The sequence below is a fragment of the Sminthopsis crassicaudata genome, chromosome 3, assembly GCF_048593235.1.
Source record: "Sminthopsis crassicaudata isolate SCR6 chromosome 3, ASM4859323v1, whole genome shotgun sequence".
NCBI lineage: Eukaryota > Metazoa > Chordata > Mammalia > Dasyuromorphia > Dasyuridae > Sminthopsis > Sminthopsis crassicaudata.
The window spans coordinates 165,613,236-165,625,615 of record NC_133619.1 but is presented as its reverse complement, the minus strand read 5'-3'; the positions used below and the strand labels follow the sequence as shown (position 1 = coordinate 165,625,615).

The following is a 12,380-nucleotide window of genomic DNA, read 5'->3' as shown; positions in this document are numbered from 1 at the left end:
TGACTGAGAGGCCCTTGCATTGTCCCAATTTCTCCTCTTCCCTCTGACTCTAGTTTATCTCATTCCCAGCCATCAACACCTGTGACAGCTAAGTCTGCCTTGGAACTGCTTCAGATGTTATGATCCACAGCTGTGGAGGCTCTCAGAGAACTGATCTATCCCGTAATATTATCCTCATGAGTTTACCATAGCTGCTGGTGTCTTTGTTTTTTTCCAACTCTGTCCCTTTCACTCCCTCTTTTTACTACTCAAAAGGCGAGAACTCCTGTTTCACAAAGTGCTTCTGTCTCTGCAATGGGGCTGTGTTCTTAAATTGTTCCTTTTTTAGAATTAAGGACCTCAAGATTTGAAATGACATTCACATATAGGCACTTCAGAAGAAGATTGTCTACACCTTCATTCTTTCAAAACAGTTGTAATTGGATTTAAATTAAATTGGAATTTTACTTGGAGACATGGTGACAGTATCAATAGTAATCTATAATTATATATAATATATATTTTTTTTTCCTGAGGCAATTGGGTTTAAGTGACTTGCCCAGGATCACACAGCTAGGAAGTAGGAAGTGTCTGATTCCATATTTGAACTCAGGTCCTCCTGACTTCAGGGCTGGGGCTCTATCCACTATGCCACCTAGCTGCCCATATCTATATTGCATTTTACAATAGCTCCAAAAAGAGGGACAAATATTCTACAGGGGAAAGGACAAAAACAGAAGTAAAAATGAAAGCATTTTTGTGAAAATATTTTCCTTTCATGTTTTATATATTTGAAGACTAATGTATTACAATCATTCACAAGACGTTTATGTCTGTAGTGTCTTATATCACTTTCTTCCGTAGAAGATCCTTGCTTAGACTATGTACCTCAAGCTGAACTGGTTTCTCACTCAGAACAATAGTCTTTCCATTCCCACTTATCTAGGATAAGAGAAATTTTCACCCTTTTCCTTATTCATTCATTCATTCATTTTTGACTGTTTTTTTCTAGCTGAGTTGCTTATTTGTTTTTCATACATAAGATAATTTAGCATTTGAGATTTGGCTCTACCTCCTCAAATATTTGGAAATTTTTCATTCCTATTTTCCTTTTTTTCAGTCCTTTCCTCATTTTTTCTCTCTGCTTTTCCTTCCACTTGAGTTGCTACAAATCAGCCAACAAGGGAAAAAAATAACCTGTCAGTTTTTATGAGTAGAAGTAAAAAGAAGACAGATTCTATTTCATTTGGTTTTACTAATGACACATAACTTTACTGACCATTTAAACAGGAATACAAAGAAATAGAGTGCCACTGGCAGTGTTATATTCATTCAGTTTTCATAGAGTGATTCTTAGTCATTAGTATCAGTGACAGCCCTCTACTATGGACACTTGGGGCAAATGATCAGTGAAACAGGGGTGCTCTCATCTTTTGAAAGGAAAGCACAGAAATAAGGGCGAAGAGGCCCTTCAAAATCTATGTTTATTATGCCATTAAGGTATCCATATATGGCATCATAAAATGCTATATAACTCATTTCATAATCAAGAAAAATGCCCACTATGTGTCCAGATGTGCTGCAATGATAGCCCTTTTCTGATTTCCAGACAATGGATTCATTTTCAGATGTGGAGCCTAGGATGGTTCTTCCGTGCTTAGGAGAGAAGATCAGCCCCTTTTTCCTGGCTGGATCTTTACAGATGCCCAATTCCCATTCGGTCTTGTCACCCACCTCCACTTCCCAATAATGTTTTCCTGAGGTGAATTCCTGGGCTCCTAAAACCCTAAGAGCAGAGTCAAGTCTCCCTTTGTTGTCAGGCAGGTCTTGACAGATACTTCCATACTGGACCCTCTTCAGATCTTCAGACAGGAGGAGATGAGGATGGGCTGATTCAGGATCAAAAGTGAAATCCTTGTAGAAACTCATGAGCATTTCTCTCATGCCTGTGACAGGGCAGGTAGGCCAGGAAAGGCAGGAAAGCTGTGGTTTTTTAAGTAGGAGCTCTTCTTTCTTTTTCCAAGTGCCTGGCATATTCTGGATCATTTCCAAGGGCATCTTGTCCAAATTCTCTTCTACTTGGAGCATCATTTGTTGCAGACTCTTGGTATGTTTGGACAACTCATGCTCCTTGTCCTCCAGTTGGACTGCATTGTCTCTGTATTGCTGCTGTAGCTCTTCAAGGTGTTGACATTCTTCATCCCGCAAGAACTCGTGAATTTTCCCATATTCAGAAATAGCTGACTCTTTCAAAGTGCAGGTATGCTCTGTGAATTGTGCCTCTCCTCTTCTCAATGTGTCCCATGCAGTTTGAAGCTTCTTTTCTTTTGTGTGAGAGATCCTCCATATCTCCCGGAGTTTGTTGTTGCACTTGTCAGCTGCTGTCTCCAAGGGAAGGACTTGGTGGTCCTTGTGCTCTGGGGCTGATAAACAGGAATCACAGAGGGCTCTGTGGTCTTCCTCACAGAAGAACATCACTCGTTCTCCACGTTGATCACAGGTGCTGAGGCCCAGTTCTTTCTGCAGCAGGTGAGGTTGGAGCATCTTGCCGGTGGTGCACTGAGTCTACAGGTTCCTGCTCAGCGGCAAGTCAGCCTGTCTGATGCATGACTCCCCTGCACTCTGTACAGGTTGAGGCTTCAGTGACTCCCTCACTGCCCTGGAGAAGACTCTCTCTGCACTCTCAGTCACCCAGTCAGTGAAGTAGTTCAGGCAGATGCAAGCAAGTGAGACCTAGCTGGAGGCTTTCAATGAAACTCTTGCTTGTATGTTCCTAAGCTTCTGATTCCTTCCTTTTCAGGTAGGGAGAGAGCTAGCTCCTGCCCTGGAGCTCTGGCAGCAAAAAGTATTGGCACTGAGTTGTGTGAGCCTTTTATATCTTTTCCCCTGCTTAGCCCTTCTCTTAACTCCACCCCCAAAAAGGTGACAACTCTTGTCTTTTGAGAGGACTTCCACCCTCTGCTTCAGGGCTGAGTTCTCACCTTCCTTCTAATCCCACCCTTTAGAGTCAGCATCTCTTGAGAAGAAAACTCCTTCCCTCCCTCTTAGTATTTGGAAAGATCTTCCCATTGGGTCACTTAGCAGTAACATTCTCATTTGCAAACCTCAAGATATCACCTTTCTGATGTGCTGAGATGGAAACATGACAAGGAAAGACACCCCCCCAACCACCCCCACCCCGCATGCCCCCCACCCTTCCCCACCCCAGACAAAATCTTTTTTTCAGAAATTGCTTCCCACCCATGGCTCCCATGAAGAAAACAAGGATCAACCTTTGCTATCCCTCCCCCTTATTTTCCCCTTTTTGCCTCATTTCCTAATTATGATTCAATCATCAGATTAAGATATCTGTATATGTATAAAAGATTTTTTAAAAGGACCTTATTTCTGATTCCTTTCTTTTTAGATATTCAACTTGGAAAGAACATTGGTTTCTCCTTTTGGTTCTTGCCACAAAGAACCGAGAACTAAATTGCTAATTTTATTATTTTTTTCATTGTTTGCCCCACGAAGGTTCTTTTATTTACTGCTCAGAAGGTAAGAACACCCACTTTGCAAAGTGCTTCCACTCTCTTCACTGGGGCTAGTGCTCCCCCTTTAAAAATACTCCATTGAAATGACAGATACACAATGCTGTTCGCACCTATATACTTTAGACCACAGTCATTTTACCCTTCAATTTCTCAGAACATTGCAGATTGAGTTTAATTGGCTTCAAATTAAAATGCTCTTTAACCTGGACACATGGTGACAATATCACTCATGTTCTGGATTGTATTCCATAATGGGATAACTCTCAGAAGAGGCACAAAAAGTTCTACAAGAGAAGGGTAGAAAAACAGAAGGACGAAATGAAAGTGAATTTGGCAAAATGTCTTGCTTCAGTTTCCTGCTCAGTTGAGGACTGATTTATTTCAGTCCTCCACAACACCTTGATGCCTGTACATATCTCATATTTTCTAATTTAATAAAAGATATTTGAGTCTGCTCTTATCCTCAAGTATATCTCTCTCTTTCTCAGAGCAACAGATTTTGCATACTCCACTCTCTAGTCCTTCAAGAAGAGAGCTTGTCTTTTTTTTCTTTATTTATTTGTTTGCTTCCTTATTGTTTTGGTTGTTTCTTTATTCCTCCAATTATTTAGCATTGCAAATTTTGCTCTTCCTTCTTTTCTACCTGGAACTTTTTCCCTTCCCATTTTCTTTCCTCCCGCTTTTTCTCCTATCCTTCTGAAAGCCTCCCCTTTCACATTAGGTGCTGGAAGATCAGCCACTAAAGGGAAAGGAAAAAAAAAAAAATGGCCTGTCCTTTTTTATGACAAGAAGGATAAACAAAGTGCTTTCTTGGTTTTAATAATCATGCTTTATTGACCATTTCAACAGGAATACAAAGAAATAGAGTGCCACTGGCAGTGTTATCTTCATTCAGTTTTCACAGTCATTCTTAGTCATTAGTATCTGTGAAAGCCCTCTACTATGGACACTTGGGGCAAATGATCAGTGAAACAGGGGTGCTCTCATCTTTTGAAAGGAAAGCACAGAAATAAGGGCGAAGAGGCCCTTCAAAATCTATGTTTATTATGCCATTAAGGTATCCATATATGGCATCATAAAATGCTATATAACTCATTTCATAATCAAGAAACATGCCCACTATGTGTCCAGATGTGCTGCAATGATAGCCCTTTTCTGATTTCCAGACAATGGATTCATTTTCAGATGTGGAGCCTAGGATGGTTCTTCCATGCTTAGGAGAGAAGATCAGCCCCTTTTTCCTGGCTGGATCTTTACAAATGCCCAATTCCCATTCGGTCTTGTCACCCACCTCCACTTCCCAATAATGTTTTCCTGAGGTGAATTCCTGGGCTCCTAAAACCCTAAGAGCAGAGTCAAGTCTCCCTTTGTTGTCAGGCAGGTCTTGACAGATACTTCCATACTGGACCCTCTTCAGATCTTCAGACAGGAGGAGATGAGGATGGGCTGATTCAGGATCAAAAGTGAAATCCTTGTAGAAACTCATGAGCATTTCTCTCATGCCTGTGACAGGGCAGGTAGGCCAGGAAAGGCAGGAAAGCTGTGGTTTTTTAAGTAGGAGCTCTTCTTTCTTTTTCCAAGTGCCTGGCATATTCTGGATCATTTCCAAGGGCATCTTGTCCAAATTCTCTTCTACTTGGAGCATCATTTGTTGCAGACTCTTGGTATGTTTGGACAACTCATGCTCCTTGTCCTCCAGTTGGACTGCATTGTCTCTGTATTGCTGCTGTAGCTCTTCAAGGTGTTGACATTCTTCATCCCGCAAGAACTCGTGAATTTTCCCATATTCAGAAATAGCTGACTCTTTCAAAGTGCAGGTATGCTCTGTGAATTGTGCCTCTCCTCTTCTCAATGTGTCCCATGCAGTTTGAAGCTTCTTTTCTTTTGTGTGAAAGATCCTCCATATCTCCCGGAGTTTGTTGTTGCACTTGTCAGCTGCTGTCTCCAAGGGAAGGACTTGGTGGTCCTTGTGCTCTGGGGCTGATAAACAGGAATCACAGAGGGCTCTGTGGTCTTCCTCACAGAAGAACATCACTCGTTCTCCACGTTGATCACAGGTGCTGAGGCCCAGTTCTTTCTGCAGCAGGTGAGGTTGGAGCATCTTGCCGGTGGTGCACTGAGTCTACAGGTTCCTGCTCAGCGGCAAGTCAGCCTGTCTGATGAATGACTCCCCTGCACTCTGTACAGGTTGAGGCTTCAGTGACTCCCTCACTGCCCTGGAGAAGACTCTCTCTGCACTCTCAGTCACCCAGTCAGTGAAGTAGTTCAGGCAGATGCAAGCAAGTGAGACCTAGCTGGTGGCTTTCAATGAAACTCTTGCTTGTATGTTCCTAAGCTTCTGATTCCTTCCTTTTCAGGTAGGGAGAGAGCTAGCTCCTGCCCTGGAGCTCTGGCAGCAAAAAGTATTGGCACTGAGTTGTGTGAGCCTTTTATATCTTTTCCCCTGCTTAGCCCTTCTCTTAACTCCACCCCCAAAAAGGTGACAACTCTTGTCTTTTGAGAGGACTTCCACCCTCTGCTTCAGGGCTGAGTTCTCACCTTCCTTCTAATCCCACCCTTTAGAGTCAGCATCTCTTGAGAAGAAAACTCCTTCCCTCCCTCTTAGTATTTGGAAAGATCTTCCCATTGGGTCACTTAGCAGTAACATTCTCATTTGCAAACCTCAAGATATCACCTTTCTGATGTGCTGAGATGGAAACATGACAAGGAAAGACACCCCCCCAACCACCCCCACCCCGCATGCCCCCCACCCTTCCCCACCCCAGACAAAATCTTTTTTTCAGAAATTGCTTCCCACCCATGGCTCCCATGAAGAAAACAAGGATCAACCTTTGCTATCCCTCCCCCTTATTTTCCCCTTTTTGCCTCATTTCCTAATTATGATTCAATCATCAGATTAAGATATCTGTATATGTATAAAAGATTTTTTAAAAGGACCTTATTTCTGATTCCTTTCTTTTTAGATATTCAACTTGGAAAGAACATTGGTTTCTCCTTTTGGTTCTTGCCACAAAGAACCGAGAACTAAATTGCTAATTTTATTATTTTTTTCATTGTTTGCCCCACGAAGGTTCTTTTATTTACTGCTCAGAAGGTAAGAACACCCACTTTGCAAAGTGCTTCCACTCTCTTCACTGGGGCTAGTGCTCCCCCTTTAAAAATACTCCATTGAGGATGACTTCCTCCAAAAATATAGGCTCCCTAGATTAACAGAGGAGGAGATAAATTGCTTAAATAGTCCCATTTCAGAAAAAGAAATAGAACAAGCTATTAATCAACTCCCCAGGAAAAAATCCCCAGGGCCAGATGGATTCACATGTGAATTCTACCAAACATTTAAAGAACAATTAGCCCCAATGTTATATAAATTATTTGAAAAAATAGGGGATGAAGGAGTCCTACCAAATTCCTTTTATGACACAGACATGGTACTGATACCTAAACCTGGTAGATCGAAAACTGAGAAAGAAAATTATAGACCAATCTCCTTAATGAATATTGATGCTAAAATCTTAAATAAGATATTAGCAAAAAGACTTCAGAAAATTATCTCCAAGATAATACACTATGATCAAGTAGGATTTATTCCAGGAATGCAGGGCTGGTTTAATATTAGGAAAACTATTAATATAATTGACCATATTAATAATCAAATTAATAAGAACCATATGATCATCTCAATAGATGCAGAAAAAGCATTTGACAAAATCCAACATCCATTCCTACTAAAAACTCTTGAGAGTATAGGAATAAATGGATTATTCCTTAGAATAATCAGGAGTATATATTTAAGACCGTCAGTAAGCATAATATGCAATAGAAATAAACTGCAACCTTTCCCAGTAAGATCAGGAGTGAAACAAGGTTGCCCACTATCACCATTACTATTCAATATAGTACTAGAAACGCTAGCCTCGGCAATAAGAGCCGAGAAAGAGATTCAAGGAATTAGAGTAGGAAATGAGGAAATTAAACTATCACTTTTTGCAGATGACATGATGGTATACTTAGAGAACCCCAAAGACTCTGCTAAAAAGCTACTAGAAATAATTCAAAATTTCAGCAAAGTGGCAGGATACAAAATAAATCCACATAAATCCTCGGCATTTTTATATATCACTAACAAAATGCAACAGCAAGAGATACAAAGAGAAATTCCATTCCAAACAAATGTTGAGAGTATAAAATATTTGGGAATCCATCTACCAAAGAAAAGTCAGGAATTATATGAGAAAAATTACAAAACACTTGCCACAAAAATAAAATCAGATTTAAATAATTGGAAAGACATTCAGTGCTCTTGGATAGGCCGAGCGAATATAATAAAGATGACAATACTCCCCAAACTAATCTATTTATTTAGTGCTATACCAATCAGACTCCCAAGAAACTATTTTAATGACCTAGAAAAAATAACAACAAAATTCATATGGAAGAATAAAAGGTCAAGAATTGCAAGGGAACTAATGAAAAAAAACTCAGAGGAAGGTGGTCTAAGTGTACCTGATCTAAAGCTATATTATATAGCAGCAGTCACCAAAACCATTTGGTATTGGCTAAGAAATAGACCGGTAGATCAGTGGAACAGATTAGATACAAAGGACAAAAAAGGGTACATCTATAGCAATCTAATCTTTGACAAACCCAAAGATTCCAACATTAGGGATAAAAATTCATTATTCGGAAAAAACTGTTGGGAAAACTGGAAATTAGTATGGCAGAAATTAGATATGGATCCACACTTAACACCATATACCAAGATAAGATCAAAATGGGTCCATGATTTAGGCATAAAGAGGGAGATAATAAATAGATTAGAGGAACAGAGGATAATCTACCTCTCAGACTTGTGGAGGAGGAAGGAATTTATGACCAGAGGAGAACTAGAGATCATTATTGATCACAAAATAGAAGATTTTGATTACATCAAACTAAAAAGTTTCTGTACAAATAATACTAATGCAAACAAGATTAGAAGGGAAGTAACAAATTGGGAAAATATTTTTAAAAACAAAGGTTCTGACAAAGGTCTCATTTCCAAAATATATAGAGAACTGACCATAATTTATAAGAAACCGAACCATTCTCCAATTGATAAATGGTCAAAGGATATGAACAGACAATTCTCAGAGGAAGAAATTGAAACTATATCCACTCACATGAAAGAGTGTTCCAAATCACTACTGATCAGAGAAATGCAAATTAAGACCACTCTGAGATACCACTACACACCTGTCAGATTGGCTAAGATGACAGGAACAAATAATGACAAATGTTGGAGGGGATGTGGGGAAATTGGGACACTGATACATTGCTGGTGGAGTTGTGAAAGAATCCAGCCATTCTGGAGAGCAATCTGGAATTATGCCCAAAAAGTTATCAAACTGTGCATACCCTTTGACCCAACAGCGCTACTACTGGGATTATATCCCAAAGAAATACTAAAGAGCAGAAAGAGACATATATGTGCCAAAATGTTTGTGGCAGCTCTTTTTGTTGTAGCTAGAAACTGGAGGATGAATGGATGTCCATCAGTTGGAGAATGGTTGGGTAAATTGTGGTATATGAAGGTTATGGAATATTATTGCTCTGTAAGAAATGACCAGCAGGAGGAATACAGAGAGGCCTGGAGAGACTTAGGTCAACTGATGCTGAGTGAAATGAGCAGAACCAGAAGATCACTGTATACTTCAACAACAATACTGTATGAGGATGTATTCTGATGGAAGTGGAAATCTTCAACATAAAGAAGATCCAACTCACTTCCAGTTGATCAATGATGGACAGAAATAACTATACCCAGAGAAGGAACACTGGGAAGCGAATGTAAATTGTTAGCACTAATATCTGTCTGCCCAGGTTGCATGTACCTTCGGATTCTAATGTTTATTGTGCAACAAGAAAATGATATTCACACACATGTATTGTACCTAGACTATATTGTAACACATGTAAAATGTATGGTATTGCCTGTCGTCGGGGGGAGGGAATAGAGGGAGGGGGGGCAATTTGGAAAAATGAATACAAGGGATAATATTATAAAATATATATATAATAATAAAAAAAAAAAAAAAAAAAAAAAAAAAAAAAAAATACTCCATTGAAATGACAGATACACAATGCTGTTCGCACCTATATACTTTAGACCACAGTCATTTTACCCTTCAATTTCTCAGAACATTGCAGATTGAGTTTAATTGGCTTCAAATTAAAATGCTCTTTAACCTGGACACATGGTGACAATATCACTCATGTTCTGGATTGTATTCCATAATGGGATAACTCTCAGAAGAGGCACAAAAAGTTCTACAAGAGAAGGGTAGAAAAACAGAAGGACGAAATGAAAGTGAATTTGGCAAAATGTCTTGCTTCAGTTTCCTGCTCAGTTGAGGACTGATTTATTTCAGTCCTCCACAACACCTTGATGCCTGTACATATCTCATATTTTCTAATTTAATAAAAGATATTTGAGTCTGCTCTTATCCTCAAGTATATCTCTCTCTTTCTCAGAGCAACAGATTTTGCATACTCCACTCTCTAGTCCTTCAAGAAGAGAGCTTGTCTTTTTTTTCTTTATTTATTTGTTTGCTTCCTTATTGTTTTGGTTGTTTCTTTATTCCTCCAATTATTTAGCATTGCAAATTTTGCTCTTCCTCCTTTTCTACCTGGAACTTTTTCCCTTCCCATTTTCTTTCCTCCCGCTTTTTCTCCTATCCTTCTGAAAGCCTCCCCTTTCACATTAGGTGCTGGAAGATCAGCCACTAAAGGGAAAGGAAAAAAAAAAAAATGGCCTGTCCTTTTTTATGACAAGAAGGATAAACAAAGTGCTTTCTTGGTTTTAATAATCATGCTTTATTGACCATTTCAACAGGAATACAAAGAAATAGAGTGCCACTGGCAGTGTTATCTTCATTCAGTTTTCACAGTCATTCTTAGTCATTAGTATCTGTGAAAGCCCTCTACTATGGACACTTGGGGCAAATGATCAGTGAAACAGGGGTGCTCTCATCTTTTGAAAGGAAAGCACAGAAATAAGGGCGAAGAGGCCCTTCAAAATCTATGTTTATTATGCCATTAAGGTATCCATATATGGCATCATAAAATGCTATATAACTCATTTCATAATCAAGAAACATGCCCACTATGTGTCCAGATGTGCTGCAATGATAGCCCTTTTCTGATTTCCAGACAATGGATTCATTTTCAGATGTGGAGCCTAGGATGGTTCTTCCGTGCTTAGGAGAGAAGATCAGCCCCTTTTTCCTGGCTGGATCTTTACAGATGCCCAATTCCCATTCGGTCTTGTCACCCACCTCCACTTCCCAATAATGTTTTCCTGAGGTGAATTCCTGGGCTCCTAAAACCCTAAGAGCAGAGTCAAGTCTCCCTTTGTTGTCAGGCAGGTCTTGACAGATACTTCCATACTGGACCCTCTTCAGATCTTCAGACAGGAGGAGATGAGGATGGGCTGATTCAGGATCAAAAGTGAAATCCTTGTAGAAACTCATGAGCATTTCTCTCATGCCTGTGACAGGGCAGGTAGGCCAGGAAATGTAAGAAAGCTCAGGTTTGTTAAGTAGGAGCTCTTCCTTGTTTTGGAAAGTGCCTGGCATATCCTGTATCATTGCCAAAGGCATCTTATCCAAATTCTCTTCTACTTGGAACAGCATTTCTTGTAGATGCTGAATTTGTTGGGACAGCCCGTGCTCCTTCTCCTCCAGGTAGACCACATTACCTCTAGATCGCTCCTCCAGTCTTTCCAGGCGTTGACATTCTTCATCCCATAAAAACTGGTGAATTTTTTCATATTCAGAAATAGCTGATTCTTTCAAAGTGTAGGTATTCTCTGTGAATTGTACTTCTCTTCTTCTTATTGTGTCCAGTGCAGTTTGAAATTTCTCTTCTTTGGTGTGTAAGATCCTCCACATCTCCAGAAGCGTGTTCTTGCACTTGTCAGCTGCTGTCTCAGAGGGAAGGACTTGGTGGTCCTTGTGCTCTGGGGCTGATAAGCAGGAATCACAGAGGGCTCTGTGGTCTTCCTCACAGAAGAACATCGTTCGTTCTCCATGTTGATCACAGGTGCTGAGGCCCAGCTCTTTCTGCAGCAGGTGAGGTTGGAGCATCTTGGCCAATCAACACTCAACACTGAGTCTGCAGATTCTTGCTCAGCAGCAAGTCAACCTGTCTGATGAATGACACCCCTGCACTCTTTAAAGATTGGGGTTTCAGTGACTCCTTCACTGCCCTGGAGAAGACACTCTCTGTACTCTCAGTCACCCAGTCAGTGAAGTAGTTCAGGCAGATGAAAGCAAGTGAGACCTAGCTGGAGGCTTTCAATGAAACTCTTGCTTGTAGTTTCCTAAGCTTCTGGTTCCTTCCTTTTCAGGTAGGGAGAGAGCTAGCTCCAGCCCTTGTGCTCTGACAGCAAAAGATCTTGGCACTGAGCTGTGTGATTCTTTTTATGTCTATCCCTGCTTAGCCCTTCTCTTAACTCCACCCTTAAAAAGGTGAGAACTCTTGTCTTTTGAGAGGACTTCTACTCTCTGATTTAGGGCTGAGTTCTCATCTTCCTTTTAATCCCACCCTTCAGAGTCAGCATCTCTTGAGAAGAAAACTCCTTCCCTCCCTCTTAGTACTTAGAAAGATCTCCTTATTGGGTCACTTCACTTAGTAGTAATGTTCTCATTTGCAAACCTCAAGACATCATCTTTCTGATGTGCTGATATAGAAACATGGCAAGGAAAGACCCCCTATCCACACCCCCCACCCTCAACCCGCCCTCACCCCAAACAAAATATTTTTTTCAAAAATTGCTTCCCAGCCACGGCTCCCATGAAAAAAACAAGTATCAACCTTTGCTATCTCTCC

General features: G+C 40.3%; 3 protein-coding genes across 3 annotated transcripts; all 3 read right to left on the bottom strand.

Annotated features, from left to right (window-relative positions):
* Positions 1-1,362: 1,362 nt before the first annotated feature.
* LOC141561952 (putative E3 ubiquitin-protein ligase TRIML1) lies at positions 1,363-2,523 on the bottom strand. The gene has a single exon (XM_074301998.1). The coding sequence runs from the start codon at positions 2,521-2,523 to the stop codon at positions 1,363-1,365; it is 1,161 nt and encodes a 386-aa protein (XP_074158099.1).
* A 1,929-nt stretch (positions 2,524-4,452) lies between these two features.
* LOC141561951 (putative E3 ubiquitin-protein ligase TRIML1) lies at positions 4,453-5,613 on the bottom strand. Its single transcript, XM_074301997.1, has one exon. The coding sequence runs from the start codon at positions 5,611-5,613 to the stop codon at positions 4,453-4,455; it is 1,161 nt and encodes a 386-aa protein (XP_074158098.1).
* Positions 5,614-10,474: 4,861 nt separating this feature from the next.
* On the bottom strand, positions 10,475-11,635 carry LOC141561950 (putative E3 ubiquitin-protein ligase TRIML1). The gene has a single exon (XM_074301995.1). The coding sequence runs from the start codon at positions 11,633-11,635 to the stop codon at positions 10,475-10,477; it is 1,161 nt and encodes a 386-aa protein (XP_074158096.1).
* Positions 11,636-12,380: the final 745 nt, after the last annotated feature.

Bases quoted from the DNA above. Each gene is read 5' to 3' on its own strand.
- LOC141561952 (XM_074301998.1), bottom strand. From the start codon at position 2,523: ATGCTCCAACCTCACCTGCTGCAGAAAGAACTGGGCCTCAGCACCTGT.
- LOC141561951 (XM_074301997.1), bottom strand. From the start codon at position 5,613: ATGCTCCAACCTCACCTGCTGCAGAAAGAACTGGGCCTCAGCACCTGT.
- LOC141561950 (XM_074301995.1), bottom strand. From the start codon at position 11,635: ATGCTCCAACCTCACCTGCTGCAGAAAGAGCTGGGCCTCAGCACCTGT.